This window comes from Anarrhichthys ocellatus, unplaced genomic scaffold (assembly GCF_004355925.1).
Source record: "Anarrhichthys ocellatus isolate YVR2014 unplaced genomic scaffold, GSC_Weel_1.0 scaffold174, whole genome shotgun sequence".
In the NCBI taxonomy this organism is placed as follows: domain Eukaryota; kingdom Metazoa; phylum Chordata; class Actinopteri; order Perciformes; family Anarhichadidae; genus Anarrhichthys; species Anarrhichthys ocellatus.
The window spans coordinates 125,011-140,524 of NW_022280204.1; the positions used below are offsets into that span (position 1 = coordinate 125,011).

The 15,514-nt window shown below is 49.0% G+C and overlaps 1 protein-coding gene across 4 annotated transcripts in view; it reads left to right on the top strand.

Annotated features, from left to right (window-relative positions):
* mgat3b (beta-1,4-mannosyl-glycoprotein 4-beta-N-acetylglucosaminyltransferase b) overlaps nucleotides 1-13,610 on the top strand; it is a 51,991-nt gene extending 38,381 nt beyond the window's left edge. For 2 of the 4 annotated variants that reach the window (XM_031878345.1, XM_031878348.1), the window contains exons 2-5: nucleotides 5,306-5,741; nucleotides 6,958-7,634; nucleotides 9,023-9,305; nucleotides 9,398-13,610. In XM_031878345.1, coding sequence (XP_031734205.1) covers nucleotides 5,307-5,741; nucleotides 6,958-7,634; nucleotides 9,023-9,305; nucleotides 9,398-9,895 — 1,893 coding nt within the window. In that variant the 5' untranslated portion in view covers nucleotide 5,306 and the 3' untranslated portion in view covers nucleotides 9,896-13,610. Of the gene's footprint in view, nucleotides 1-3,997; nucleotides 4,268-5,305; nucleotides 5,742-6,957; nucleotides 7,635-9,022; nucleotides 9,306-9,397 lie in introns of those variants that run through there. The other 2 variants (XM_031878347.1, XM_031878346.1) reach the window with 2 other exon arrangements.
* The last annotated feature ends 1,904 nt before the right edge of the window (nucleotides 13,611-15,514 follow it).

Below are 15,514 nucleotides of genomic sequence, written 5' to 3' on the forward strand. Positions count from 1 at the left end.
AAGTCCGTGTCTCGAGGCGTTGAGTTGTTTCATAATCCACTCACGATCACAGAATGGCTTTTTGATTTAAATAAAGTCTCCGTTATAAACGAGGGACAAAGAGCTCTAAATACGAGGGCATGAATCAGCAGCAGGAGTTTGGTAAGAGTTGCTATGGAGCTGCTTTGTGGGATCGACCCGTGTGAGGGACGAGAAGATTAAACATCTCTCGTCTTTGTTAATTCGTCTCTTTATGGTATGAAACCCCCAATTTAATTATTAATGGAGTGCAAAAGTGAATCTCTTGAGTAGCCCTTTAACACATGTGTTACTTTGTCTTTGATATGGACCCCAGGAGGAGTTGATCCGAATAAACAACAAGCAATGAAATGAGCAACAGTTTAACAGTGCAACTTCATATAACACATTACATATTTAAAATTAGAAATGCAACACACTGTGAGATACGTAAAAGACATATGGATGAATATTTAAAAATAAATGGAAACTAGGTAGTTGACAGTACGATCTGAATGATGAATGTTTGAGGTAAAGCCAACAGAGAATAAATATACATTTAACCTGGTTTTAAGATCGTTATCACACGTTTAAGCACATTCTGTCCGTTCAGAACATCTTCATTCACCACTCAAAGCTGCTCGGCCTCTGGAGGGGTACCGGTGGATGGGGGGGATGGGGGGGGGCAGTGTAACGTACCATGGAACACTTGTGTCTTCCTTCAGTGCAGAGAGCGAACAGGGGGGAACGAGAGAAAGACCTCACGGACTGCTACAGAGCTGAAATATAGATGAGGTCTGAGGAATGGAGGCACTTCACCGGCTTTTTCCCATTCCCCCCCCCCCCCCCCACACACACACACACACACACACACACACACACACACAAAATCAACCCCAAACCAAGATATTCCTCATTCCTGACACGCACCAAATCTCTCGCAAGAGGCAGCACACATTCACACTGCAGCTCCAGCCATCCACCTCCCAATGGTCACCTAAACCCCGGCTCTACCTCAGCATACACACAGTTTCACACACACACACACACACACACACTGTTTGAGGCCCCCCCCCCCCACCGTGCCTGCATTATTGAAACCCACTTAGCACACTGGCTTTCTCCTGACATCTGACTCACCGAAGCAGTGACCCGAGAGAGGAAGGAAGAGCTGGATTCTCTGATTCTGCAGCAAAAGAGACGAGAAGAAGTTACTCTGAGGAAGAGCTGGTCCCATGTTAGACAGAACAAAGAGAGGAGGAGCTGCGGAAGAAGAGCCGTGTCTCTTTTCTAACGAGGCAGCGATACCTCGATGCAGCAGAAAGCCATTGTGACATTTATCAACAAAAGCCTGGTCTAAAGTCAATGTGGCAGCATTTATCTGCCGTTTAAAAGAGGCATTATTCAGATGGTGAGATAGCGGGTTGACAGCGTAAGTAAACTCTGCTTGTTACACACTGAGGGACGTTCATATGCAGTCGAATGGAGTTGCTCCCATTGACCGCTCTGCAGATTCCTCAGCTGAAAACCGCTCACTTCTCCAATTATGCAGAATCCGCCATTTAAATGGCAAAACTTAGTTAGGTTTAATAAAAGATGGTGAAATACTTAGTTAGCTTTAGTCAACATAAGTGATCCATTTGATTTAGGAAAAGATCGCCGTTTGCGTTAAAATACTTTTGGAAGTGGCGTTACTGACGTACGCAAGTTACCCGTCAAATAGCTGAACTTGGACTTGTTTCACACGGGGAACTAACGGCTCTCTCCTGGAGGAAAGAAAGGTTTTCGTTTCATTGTTTGTGAAGCAATCTTTTCAAAAACAAAAATGTATTTCCACTTTGATAAACATCTTTCAGTGAACGCCTTGAAAGCTAAACCCGTTGGCAGATTGTCAAAGTGCATTCCATCTCTTGTGAAGAGCGCAGTGTTTGCTGCGTCGAACTGTACTTCGTGTTTGTTTTATGTTGCACTCTGTGCAGCAAGAAGCAGCCTTTCCTTTGGGACGACCCGCCGAAATCAGCCCGTTCTACTTCAAGCTTACTTAAGCTTAGCTTTGGGTGGAGTAACAATAAAAAGGCATCGGTCATAGAAGGAACAGCAGAAAAGCTTTGTTGGTGATTTCAAAGTTATTTCCAGTGTGTCGCTCTACGGTTACACTTACATTAAGTAACACCAAGTGTGTGTATATGGACCCTTTGAGGAACTGTGAATGAGGAAGTGCAGTATATCTACCCAGAGGGAGAGTTTCATCTCCTCACTATCTGCCTGTTTGCTAATGGAGGAATCACAGATAAGAAGCCGATTGCTCTGTAACAAGCAGGAACAAGAGGGAACGTGTGATGAGGGAATCCGGCTCTTATACTCTTCGAGATGAAAGGCCGATAAACCTTTATGGCTTTCATTACGAAACTCGTCCGTCTTGAGAAGAGATTTCACGTTCAGTTACTTTCAATTTCATGCCGTTGTTTATCAAATTAGGAGTTATGAATCGGTTTTTGGATCAAAACTCTGCAAGAAGCATTTTTTTTGATGATTTATTTCACAAAAACTGGACAATCTATATGTCCAAAACATGTTGGAAAGAATTGATGTTATTTAGAGTTTATTTGAGGTCACATGACTGTTGGTCTCAGGTGAATCAATCATAACTGAGTTACTCAGACTTTAATGTATTTCACAGGATCTGGTTAAAGCAAACGGTTCGTTTTAAATGAGACGTAGAATAAAATAAAATGACTTTGATGAAATATCACAATTTTAAGCTTCGATCCGGCTTCTTTTCACTGTTTGTGAAGACGTCAGTGTTTTAGATTTCCGCTTTAACAAACATCTGTCAGTGAACGCGTTGCTCTCTTGTGAAACAGCGCAGTGTCTGTTTGAAGTGGTACTTTGTGTTTGTTGATGACACTCTTACGTGGATCATGATTTACTCCGTTGTTCCTTTTATTAACTGAATCATCATTTTGTCTTTTAATGCCTCACTCGTATTATTTCATCCATATTACAGTCAACAAACCCCCAAAGATTCACTTAAGTTACCGTTGATTGGTTTTCTGTCTGGTTGCACCACGGTGATGGATGAATGCACGCTGAGGTGCTTCCTCACCTCCTCACCCCCTCATGCTTCGGTGCAACAACATGTTCTGTCTATTACACGCTTGAGATCCGGTGGACCAGATGGACATTAAAGTGTTTCAGATTGTGTCCTCGTCAGCCTCGACCCCGACACCTTATACACCCTGAGCATGCTAAGTGAATATATACGTATATACTGTAGCCATGACTACAGACAGACTCCTGTGTGTCTGCCAGCCCCAAAATCCAGTTCAATGGGGAACTGGTTCAGCGGGTCAGCACACACACACACACACACACACACACACGCGGTCAGACTGATGAAATTAGGAGCAGTTAACTGGGACCCTCCTCCTCCTCCTCCTCCTCCTCCTCCTCCTGTGGTTGTTTATCGCTCCGATCGGCCTCCGTGTCGCCAAACCAAATGTTTGGGCTGCGTTCTCTGGGCTTCTCTAAACCCTCCAGGAGGGTTTTCGTGTGCAACCCCTTCAAACCTCCCACAGAGGGAGAGGTGCGAGAGGAAGAGATGTGAGAGAGAGGGGGGGGGGGGGGGGGTGTAGGACCTCACTGATAAGAGAAACAAACATCAGATCCTCAAAGTTTGTATCAACACAGGAACTTAAAAACTGGCTTTTTTCTCAACGTTTCCTCTTCCCTCCATTCAACGCATTCCAGACCCCCGAGCGCATGCCCGCTCTGTGATTGGCCGGCTCATCGCCGTAGGGATGGGTGCCGGGCGTTGCCGAAGCCCTTAAATTGTCCAGATGTTTCTTAAAAACAGCTTTTAGCCGACGGGTTTGTCCCGAAGCAGAGATGAATTTAGTTTGTGACGAGTTTTATTCATCAGAAATACAATAATAGAAAATAATGAATGTACGTAATGAATGCATATGATAATAATAATAATAATAATAATAATAATAAACACATAATGCAAAGTGCAGCGGCTGTTTCTCTTCACATCTGGCACACTAGTCTTTGTTTATAAAGGTTTATCTTCTGATGAATCTCACATTCTTTGGTTTTTCACCACATTGATTGGAGATACCAGCGCTGGCTCTGTTAATGATAATGTGCATTGTCTGACAGGAGGGCTGCACCCACAGGCCGGCAGCGTCACGTCTCGCCTTAGAGCTGACGGGGAGCTGCTGAGTCCACAGAAACGAGCCGCGCGGTGCGGCCGGCTGCTCTGTTTGTAAGTTGCCGTCCTGTGTGGATCGGTGACAGGTGTGAGCTTTGGTGACATGTTTAAAGGACGTCGGCCGTTTGTTTCTTGGTGCGCTAATTGTTGTTTTCAATCTTAAATGCTTGTTTAAAAACTCTACAAAACTAACAGATATCACCATAAAACTTCTTCACTGGATCAACTACATGTTTTAATATGCAAATGAAATGAATAAACTCATGTTTACAATGTTTACTGAGGTAATAAATCAAGAGAGAAGTAGAGTCATTTTCTCATAGACTTCTATACAACCAGAGGAGTCGCCCCCTGCTGGACACTAGAGAGAATGCAGCTTTAACACATGAAGCATTGACTTCACGCTAAAGAACCAGATGTTGACGCCTGCAGCAGACAAACGAATGAGGTTTGAAACACAAAGTTTAGGACTCGATTGGGTCTTAACCCGACTTCATTCAGGACTTCATGTTGATGATGGTTGTAGGACTGAGACGAGGCTCCATGACTGTTCCGTGACTGCCCTGCGTGAGCGTGGCTGGAGAGGATATCCCACTCAGGAGCCCACGTTAAGATGCTTTGAGTCCACTTTAATGTTCCATTTAAATCCACTTTTTATTGTCACTCAGACAGAGAACATGTCGATGTGTGCAGACAGGATCATTGTGTCATCTCGTGTCTTTGAACATTACGATCATCGCTTTACATTTAGCAAGTCCTCCGTGAGAAGCTGGAAGTCTCAGGTCCTTTACTTCTAAAAATCAATTCAAATCATCTTCTTCTTCATTTCTAAGTATTTCTATGTCTTCTTCAGACTGAGCGGGGAAACGGTGAACATTGTCACGCTTTTGCTAGCTTGAAGGGTAAAAGCCGGTTTATCTTCTTCCTGTGTTCTGGACTATTGTTCTCGGTGATGGTTTTTCTTATTGTGCTTGTTAACCACCAGAGTTCACTACTTTCTGCGTCTGTGTAACTGTGGGTTCGTCCCACAGAGGGAGATGTGACTGAAGAGACAGACCTCTGATGCTTCTTCCCTCCTCGCTCTCTGTGCAGGATGAAAATGCGGCGGCACCGGGTGTTCCTGCTGTGCACGGTGGGCCTGTGCGTCATCTCCTTCCTCCACTACTACAAGGCCCTCCACTACGTCTCCCTGCTGCGCGAGCTCTCCGCCCCCTACCCCAACATCAAGTCCTTCATCATGGTCTCCGGCTTCTTCTGGAGGGAGAAGGGCGCGGGCGCCACACCGCTAAGCCCCGCCTCCCCCGAAGAGGCCCCTCCCCTACCGGTCCTCCGTCCGTCGGACACCAAAGGTCGAGCGGCGGCGGGCGCTGAGGGAGGAGGAGGAGGAGGAGGAGGAGGGATGGCTCTGGGGAACGGCGGGGTCATGGTTGGAGGCACGGGGCTGGAGATGAGGTTGAGGGAGGAGCCGGCGCCTCCTCACCCTTGGGAGAAACCGGAGGAGAACCAGCGGCTCGGCGCTCCGGATGAGGTGGGTGAACCTGAACCAGCGTGACTAGAAGTAGAAGTCAAACGTGTCTTTAGTGCAGAATCACAGTTAAAAAAGGAAAAAGTTGTATTTCTTTGATAATTTATTTTACAAAATTTGGAAAACACTGCAATCTATAAATCCATATGATGGGGGGGGCTCTACGTGTTTTATATATTTAACTATTCACATGTTTACATCCTCTACTTCAGCATCTCCTCTCCTCTCCTCTCTCCTCATCTCCTCTCTCCTCTCCTCATCTCCTCTCTTCTCCTCTCCTCCTCGTCTCTCCTCTCTCCTCCTCTCCTCGTCTCTCCTCCTCTTCTCTTCTCTCTCCTCCTCTTCTCTCTCCTCCTCTCCTCTCCTCGTCTCTCCTCCTCTCCTCTTCTCTCTCCTCCTCTCCTCGTCTCTCCTCTCTCCTCCTCTTCTCTCTCCTCCTCTCCTCTTCTCTTCTCTCTCCTCCTCTTCTCTCTCCTCCTCTCCTCTCCTCTCTCATCCTCTCCTCTCTCCTCCTCTCTCGTCCTCTCCTCCTCTCCTCTCCTCCTCTCCTCATCTCTCCTCTCTTCTCCTCTTCTCTTCTCTCTCCTCCTCTCCTCTTCTCTCCTCTCTCCTCCTCTCCTCTTCTCTTCTCTCTCCTCCTCTTCTCTCTCCTCCTCTCCTCTCCTCGTCTCTCCTCCTCTCCTCGTCTCTCCTCTCCTCCTCTCCTCGTCTCTCCTCTCTCCTCCTCTCCTCTTCTCTTCTCTCTCCTCCTCTTCTCTCTCCTCCTCTTCTCTCTCCTCGTCTCTCCTCCTCTCCTCGTCTCTCCTCTCCTCCTCTCCTCATCTCTMCTCTCTCCTCCTCTCCTCGTCTCTCCTCTCTCCTCCTCTCCTCGTCTCCTCTCCTCTTCTCTTCTCTCTCCTCCTCTCTCTCCTCCTCTCCTCGTCTCTCCTCTCTCCTCCTCTCCTCTTCTCTTCTCTCTCCTCCTCTTCTCTCTCCTCCTCTCCTCTCCTCATCTCTCGTCCTCTCCTCTCTGCAGCTCACAGCATTGCTTGCATTTCTTTGGTGTATAGTTCAGTGACTGTTCGGGGCTTAATCCTCGTCTCTCCTCTCGTCTCTCCTCTCGTCTCTCCTCTCGTCTCTCCTCTCTGCAGCTCACAGCATTGCTTGGATTTCTTGGTGTATAGTTCAGTGACTGTTCGGGGCTTAATCCTCCTCCTCTCTTCTTTGTCTCTCTTTTCAGGAGCGAGCCGAAGACCGTCTGAAGCCGCGAAACCCCAGCCGCCCGGCCCGGCCGGCAGGGCCTGACCTCCCGGAGGTCCCGCTGGTGGGAAAGGAGCAACTGGACGCGTTGCACAAGAATCCGTTGCCTGACCCCTTGGAAGCCATGGGAGACCTCCACACCCGCACACACCAGCTCCAGCATGACAGAACCCCTTACTTTGTGCGAACCAAAGCGGGAGCCCTTTGCTTCAGACAGGGGACGGAGGTGGCCACCCAAAAGGAGTACTCTGGGAAATTAGGGGGCCCCGTGGCTAACGGAGGAGGGGACGGCGGCGCTCGAGCCGCCGGGCAAAGGAAACCTCTGGAGGTCCAGCAGCCGCCCTCCATCGCTCCGAAGGCCAAGGCCAGGACCAGGGGCGGCGGGGGCGGCGGCGGCAAGCGGCTGGTGAAGTGCGTTTGTCGGCCGGGATGGCACGGACCTTACTGCGGGGTTCCCACCATGGTGTACCACTCCAATCTGCCCACCAAGGAGCGGCTGACACCCAGGGAGACCCCGCGCAGGGTGATCAACGCCATCAACATCAACCACGAGTTCGACCTGCTGCATGTGCGCTTCCATGAGCTCGCACAAGCCGTTGATATTTTCCTCATTTGTGAATCCAACTTCACCGCCTACGGAGAGAGACGGCCTCTGAGGTGAGACTTTGTAAACTTTAAAGAGGTAGTAGAAGTATATATACACATATATACACATTTATATTATAAAAGCCTCGTTATGTCGTCGTTCAGGCTGGTCTCATCCCGCATTCGTAGCTATGAAACATATTTCATTTTGGATGTTATCAACGTAATCATGAATGACGAAGTATAAAATCCGCTGTTCGTTCCTCGTGTGAAACCAGAAGTCAATGTTGATGTTTCTGTCACGCAACATTCGTTCTTCAGTAACAAAACGTCTGTGCTTATTTTAACACAAACTTCCCAAGAGTGTGTTTCTCTTAACCTAACTGAGTGCATGTACTGAAGGGAAAGTGACACGTGTTGCTGGACTGTTGTAGGAAAACGTAGCTTTTCGAAGGATATCATACAAACACGTGTATGAGGATCATCACGTCTTGATATCGATCAATTGGTTGACTTGAGGTCACTGGAGAAGCCCCCATTCATTGCCCCAGTTTCATATTCATCAAAACTGCACAAAATCCCAAATCTTTCAGCCGAGCTGCGGCACCGCCGATGCGTCGAGTGGCACCGGTTCACAGCCGGTGTTCACAGCCGGCCTTCACGCCTCTTGAGCATCGGCGCTCCGAATGACAATTAAAGCAAAGTTCCTTTTGGAGACGACATGAAAACGCCTCGGGAGCAATTTTCAGCAGATTAAGAGGCGAGCGACACGGTTGACTCTGCGTGTGCAGCCGTGGAAGCAGAGAGATCGGTGTGTTGAATCATAGGAAGTGACACCGCGTGAGAGCGGCTCCGTCTCTGTGCACACCGACGGGTTCATTGAGTTGTTCTTGCAGTCAGTTTTTTACGACATCGTTCATATTTCATGAATGAATGAATGTTTTTTCTCACCGACTGGCTCCCCTTTGTGTTCTGTGCAGAATGAAAATCAATGTGTTGTAATCTATTACAGTGAATATCAGGTGTTTTTTTGAGTGTGGAGGACGAGGTGGAGTAATAATGACGCCAACTTTAACAGCGTGTGGATTCTCCTTTTCTTTAAGCTGGACTTAACGTTCCATCGACTCTCTTCTTCACCACCTATCGCTGGTGCATCGCTACTGACTGACTGTCAAACATTAGAATAATGTGAAACTCAACATGTGAATGTGCGTCCTCGAGTTACAACTCTACCGGGTTCCTTTTTAAGCAATATAATCTGTCAAGTCTGAATGGATTACACTCAAGCAAAGGATTCAACTGCTCGTAAATGTGTGTAAAATATGGCAAAGAATGGAAAGCAATGGCAGGTAAAATACATCCAAAGACATCGGGGAGAATATTTAGCGGTGATGTGACAAGTTCTATATAACAACACAGATTCATGATTCCACTAAATGGCTTTTCCGTAATTTCCCCAGTTTCCTGCGGCTCCTGCTCAACGGTACGTACGACTACGTACGTCACAAGATCCTCTACGTGTTCCTCGATCACTTCCCAGAGGGCGGTCGGCAGGACGGCTGGATCGCCGACGACTACCTGCGCACCTACCTGACACGCAACGGCTTGTCCAGGCTGGCGGGCATCAGATCGGACGACGTCTTCGTCATCAACGACGCGGATGAAATCCCGGCACTCGAGGGCCTCCTTTTCCTCAAGCTGTTTGACGGCTGGACGGAGCCTTTCGCCATCCACATGCGCAAGGTAGCGACGACGACTCGGCTCGTCTGCGGGACGTTTTCTTTGTAATGTTTTAGTTACTGATTCTGTTCTTCTTCTCTCTCCCCTGCATCCAGTCCCTGTACGGGTTCTTCTGGAAGCAGTTCGGCTCTCTGGAGGTGGTGTCGGGCTGCACGGTGGGGATGCTCCGTGGCGTCTACGACGGCGACGGCATCAAGCTCCGCCGCCGCGAGTACTACACCATGCCGGGTTTCCGCAAGTACGAGAACGACACGGGCCACATCCTGGTGCAGTGGTCGGTGGGGAGCCCCTTCCACTTCGCCGGGTGGCACTGCTCCTGGTGCTTCACGCCCACCGGGATCTACTTCAAGCTGGTGTCGGCTCAGAACGGGGACTTCCCGCGGTGGGGCGACTACGAGGACAAGCGCGACCTCAACTACATCCGCGACCTGATCCGGACGGGGGGCTGGTTTGACGGCTCCATGCAGGAATACCCCCCTGTGGAACCCAAAGAGCACATGTACGCCCCCAAGTACATGCTGGAGCACTACGACAGGTACCGGTACCTCCTGGAGAACCCTTACAACAAAGGGTCCAGACTGAGTGAGGGCTAGGAGGTCAGCTAGGAGACTTAACTAGCAGGACCGAGGGAGGCCTCAGCACTGAGCGGTACTGAAGTACATCTCTCGTTGGAGCGATGCCACTCGTATCTCCACCAGGCAGCACTGATGTTGCAGGAACTGAAAAATCGTTATTTTGGGGTCAAAAAAAGGGAACACTGTCATCCACTATGGATTTACGGAGAGATTGTGGAGAGGATACAACCACTGGAGAAACAAAATCATAGATTTCCTCACTCCTCCCTTTTTGGGGGAGGAGCCTAGCTGTCTCTCTTTTTCGCCACCCTCGCCCCTCTCCTCTCTTTCTCCAGCCGAGCTGACTGGACGCACCGTTTCTGAGAGAAAGGGGCAGCTCGGAGGTAAAGACAGCGATGTTTCACAGCCGCGTGGAGGCGAAGAGGCATGGTTTCTTTCTTTTTCTGTCTGTGTTTACTAAAGTTTTCGGGACCGGCTGGCGTTCCCAATCTCTTCCTGTCTTCCTGTCATGCTTGGTGACCTCCTTCCAGAAACAGACACATATTCAGATATTCTTGGGTCTCAGTAGAAAAGTGTAAACCCTGTTAAACCCACTGCCAAACGACATGTCTCTGCTCACACTGCACCTTCAGCCCCGCCTCTCTGTGTTTGTGTGCGGCCTGTCTTTGTGTCATAATTGCGTTGCTTCAATGGGGGGGGGGGGATCGCCAGGGGAGGTCGGTGGAGGAGATGGGAAACAGTGCAAGAGAGACAGAAGGCGGGAGAGAAAGGAGAGTAATGAGGGAGGACGGGGAGCGGTGATAAAAAGAAAAAGGAGACTCCCTCGACGTTCCCGGTGTCCCACAGTGTCTGCTGACGCACGAGTTGTTGCAGGGATGAGTGTGTGTCTGTGTGTGTGTGTGTGTGTGTGTGTGTGTCTCTCAGAGCTCACGCACATCTCTGAATAAATCATGCCAATCCGAGACGGATGAGACTCGCCGGTATTGGTTTTTTTTGTCCGACAAAGAACAATCGAGACTGAAGAAAGATCTCTTCAGTTCGTTCGTCCGGGCAGCTGAGATGAGTTTTGTTTCCTTGGAAACTGAAGTGTGTGTGAGAGACGGTGCCGGCGTCGGGATGAGTGGGAGGGTTCACATCAGGCGAGAGGAGCAGCAGCGTTCAAACGAGGTCGCCGTCGACCGTGGGTCTCCTCGGCTGTCAGTCGCCCACTCTCTGAAAAAGGACTCCAAGCGTTTCCTGTCGTCTTTCTTTCTCTTTTTCTCGCCGCCGAGTGTTTTCCTTTTGTTTTGGTGTCGGTTTCCTCTTAATCCTCATTCACGAGCCGTAGGTCGTCTCCCTGCATTGCAGTGGTTTCTTTAGTGCTCGTTCAGAGACGCTCATCGCTCGCTGAGTCCAGGGAGGTGAAGAAGTGTTCGGTTGTAACGTCACTATGTTCACATGGTTTCTCCATGGCCCCGCCCCTTTAGCTCCAATGGGAGGAGCGAACGTGAACACAGATTACGACCGATTCTTCCGCTCCATAGTCACCACAGTAAAATATTGGACCCGCTTCTTACAAGCCACGTATCTTCTTCAACATTCGGACACTGAAATCAACAATCAGGATTCTTAACATCGTTTGAGCTGAGCAACACACTTTTAGTGAGTTCATCTCCGTCAGAGAGAGAAACACTCACAAGACTCAAAGTCACTATCTGACCCCAAACCATCCAGCCTGTTGGGTTCCTTCTGCTCACAGCTCATCAGTATGTCCAGAAGTGAACCGCAATCAATAAGCAGCGGCCCGAAGAGCCCTGAAGCTCCGCCCCCTCTGCTGCACCGCTTCTTTATTTTTTTTCAAATTTTAATAAAATTGTACTAAATTCAACACGTCCAGCGTGAAGTGAAAGAAAACACAAATACAGCTTTAAATTTAGATTCTTCTCTACACATCCCACACACAAACACACACACACACACACACAGGCTCTCACACTCCATCTTTGGGTGTGTTTCTACTTCCTCTTAATCCTCACGAGAATGTGTCGTTTCAGTAATAGGGATATATTCATCCTCCCCTCGTGCCCACAGACCCCTGTTATCTCAACATGTAGGGCTCGAGCGCCGTGGACGGGCTGTCGATGTGGCTGGATTGCCCCCCTTATGTGGGCGTCTCACGTGGGCCGGGGACACGCCAGCGTTTAGCGTCCTTGTCCGGGGGCGAAGGAATCACAGCAGCACGAGGAACGATGCCAGAGATCAGTGAAGTAGGCAGACGAACATTGCAGCAGACGGATGAGTAGAAGTAAAATAAAACGGCAGACGCGTCTACTTTTCTTTTAATTGCAGATTGACTGCATCCACCATCTGCTTCTCTCAACGCCTGTCTGGGCTCCACGCTTATCGTGTACCTCAGCATCACAGTGAGCAGTGCCTCGAGAGGAATAAACAGCGTTCTGAGAATAGTTTAAATCCTGAAGGCAGAAGTTTGATGTTGTAGCCAAACAATGCTGTTCTTTCCTCAAAGTGTCCTTGAGCTCCACCTCCTCATTCACCATTTAGTCCCTCTGCACCGCGTACCACGGAAGCCTCGACCACCGCATGGGTAACCAAGCTGAGATTGCAGCACGTCTGTCTGTCGGGCTGGCTGTGAGCTCACAGTTTTTTGGGGGAAAGCAGATTAGCCGACAGGCCGCTTGGCGGTTGCGTCGGGTCCGACGGCAGCGCGGTCTGCGGCAGCAGCTGTTGGGGGTTTGGTGTCGGCGCTGAGAGCCAAACTCCCGATCCAAGAACCCCAGAGAGGCTGCAGAGAGACGAGCTGTAAATAGGACTTGACATCAGCCGACCGAGGAGACGAGAACAATGCTGAAGTATTTATTGGTTTTGCTTCTTAATTCGATTTACTGCCTTTTAAAAAGCTGCTGATTGATGGCGACTGATAACACGGGTGCTGCAGTTTAGAGGGAAGAAAGCAACAGAGTTATCAGAGTGGATTTATTTTAAAGATGTTGATTCAGGGAGTTATTCAAAATGGATGGTCGTGGACCATTTTAGTTTGAATCACATCGTTTAACCTGCTTTATTGGGTGTTGAATTTGGTGCTCTAAAACCTGCATTCTCTCTAGTGACCACCAGGGGGCGACTCCTCTGGTTGCATAGAAGTCGATGGGAGGAAAAATCACCCAAAGAAACCACAGAACCCGTCGTCGCGTTCGGTAGAATAACTGCTTTTTACAGTTTGAGTGTTTTTCATCGATTTGACGAACTCGTCGCAGCAAGCAGTGGAAAGCGTTTTGGATGACGGGAGCAGCTCATCATCCCGTAGGAGAACGAGGTGGACGTACCGGAGTCAGAGGGGCCGTGTCTTGCTCAAGGACACTTTGGCAGATTGTTATGTATATGTGTGTGTGTGTGTGTGTGTGTGTGTGTGTGTGTGTGACCGTCTGACTGATCGCAGCTCTGGCTCGGCGCCTGCTGTCATGTTTGTCGTCATCGTTCATAAAATCAATAAAGCAGTGGGAAATGAAATGGCTGCAGCCTTTTTAACCACAACACAGCTTCATGATTCACTTTGTTTTCAATACTTTAGCATCAAACGCTCTCCAAAGATACGATACTTCGGCTTTGAATTCAGTCGTCTCTCCGATGCCTTTAGTACCTTTCAGTTATTGATTATTAGCAAAAGGGAAACGGATTCACTTTGTACTGAATGCAGCTCGTCTGCTACAGTTCACTTCAGTATTTAGTTCATCATCATTTATGCATATTTTCTCTGCATAAATCATTCATTAGGTTCATTTTTGCACATTTCTGTACTTCCATGCATAAAGGGACACTCCAGTGATTTAGTGTTGCACTTCTATAAAGTTGAGGAACTTGTGAGACACGAAGAGAAAGAAAGTAGACTGATCAGTATTTTAGAAATGTGTGCCGGCTCTGTGAAGATCCCGATCTAGAAGATCTGTTAAACCCTCGTTATTAGTTTCAGCACACACACTAACCATCAGCACATGTCTGCAGCGTGCAGCACGTGTGTGTGTATCCTGCACAGATGTGTGTTGCACCCACCACCCCGATCCCCCCCCCCCCCCGCCCCCATCTGTTGTTTTGCTAGCAGAGTGGCTGCCTGTCTACAGGGCTTACATGCTTTCACCCCCCCTCCAGCCCTGTGGCTTCCACCGAGTGACCTTTTCCAAGAAACATTAGCGGCATGCAGGCCGGAAATCAAGTGTGTGTGTGTGTGTGTGTGTGTGTGTGTGTGTGCGTGTGCGTGTGCGTGCGTGCGTGCGTGCGTGCGGAGAGAAGAGGGTCACTTTACTCGGGTCCCTTTCTGACTTTGTTGTTGAAGTCCTTTCTGTTTCTGTCGTTGGGTTTTGCTGCTGAGCGGTTCTGGAATGTTCTGAAGCCTTTTGAATGATATACGGAGAAACAAAGTGCCAGGTGTACTTCCTTGGTCCACCTTCTTCCTGAGTTGTGATCTCGTGTGTTCGAACACTTCAACGCTTCTTGCAGGATATTTTAGGAATGGGAACCAGCACACGCCTCCCGTGTTGCTGCGGTCGTCTTGGCTGCAAACGTGTTGTTGTTCCTCTTCGTGGAAACGACGGAAAGCATTCGCATTCCACGAGCGGAGCGATCACATTAAGTCCGACAGCTGCAACGATGTGTCACCGCCGATGGGAAAGTGCTGGGTGTTGCTAACCACGAGCGTTGCACTCAAACATAGAAATACTATTATCTTAAGGGCCGGTTATGAAACACTTCCCTCTGGTGCTAAAATATCCCGCTGCACAGACTCTCTCAGAGATGTGTCGCCCTTTGACAATAGAGGTGAATTTCATTCATGGCGTTTATCAGCATTGGAGAAATCTCCAACTCGTCCGGTTCACCTTCACAAAGACAAAACTCAAACAGGCCAGAGGCCGTGAACAGAAGTCATGTGGTGGACATGTGGTCCGATGATTGGCTGTACGGTTGCCTCTTCGTACGACTCAACAGTTGCCTCCACAAGTGTGATGCCTGCTTTTCCTACGCTGTGTGTGGATGAAGCTACGTTGTTGCATTTCACTCATTTAGCGCCTGGCTAGTTGAGTTAGCTAGCTCGCTCGCTAACTCCACCGTGCTTTCATGCTACACTGGTGACAGGAAAGGAGCCAAGCAGTCACTCCCCCCACTGGGAGACTAGGGAGCTGTCCTACTGGCTCGGTACTGCCTCCAGTGTTTGGGTCGGTCTAAACATCCTTAGTGTCTGTCCACCACAGAACACACATCGCATGAAGCAGGAGTTCAGAAGCAGCGTTGCAGATGAAGCAGTGGAAGCATTAGTAATGCCGAGCGGTGAAACTGACGGGTGCGTCTGGTGTGTATAATATAAGAGCGGTGTGCGTTTTTGTCATTTTGGACTCGCCAAAGTAAGGTGCACAGAGACGTGGGAGTACCTCAACACCACCCGACCCCTTTGAGATGATTGAACGAACGCTCTTGTGGCTCAATGGGAGGAAATCCCCTGCAGCCGAGCTCCATCCGCTGGTGGTAAACAATCACACACGGGCGTCCTGTTCAGGTGTCCACATACTCTCTCCCACGTGGTGTGTGTATGTGTGTGTGTGTATGTGTGTGTGTGTGTGTGTGTGTGTGTGTGTGTGTGTGTGTGTGTGT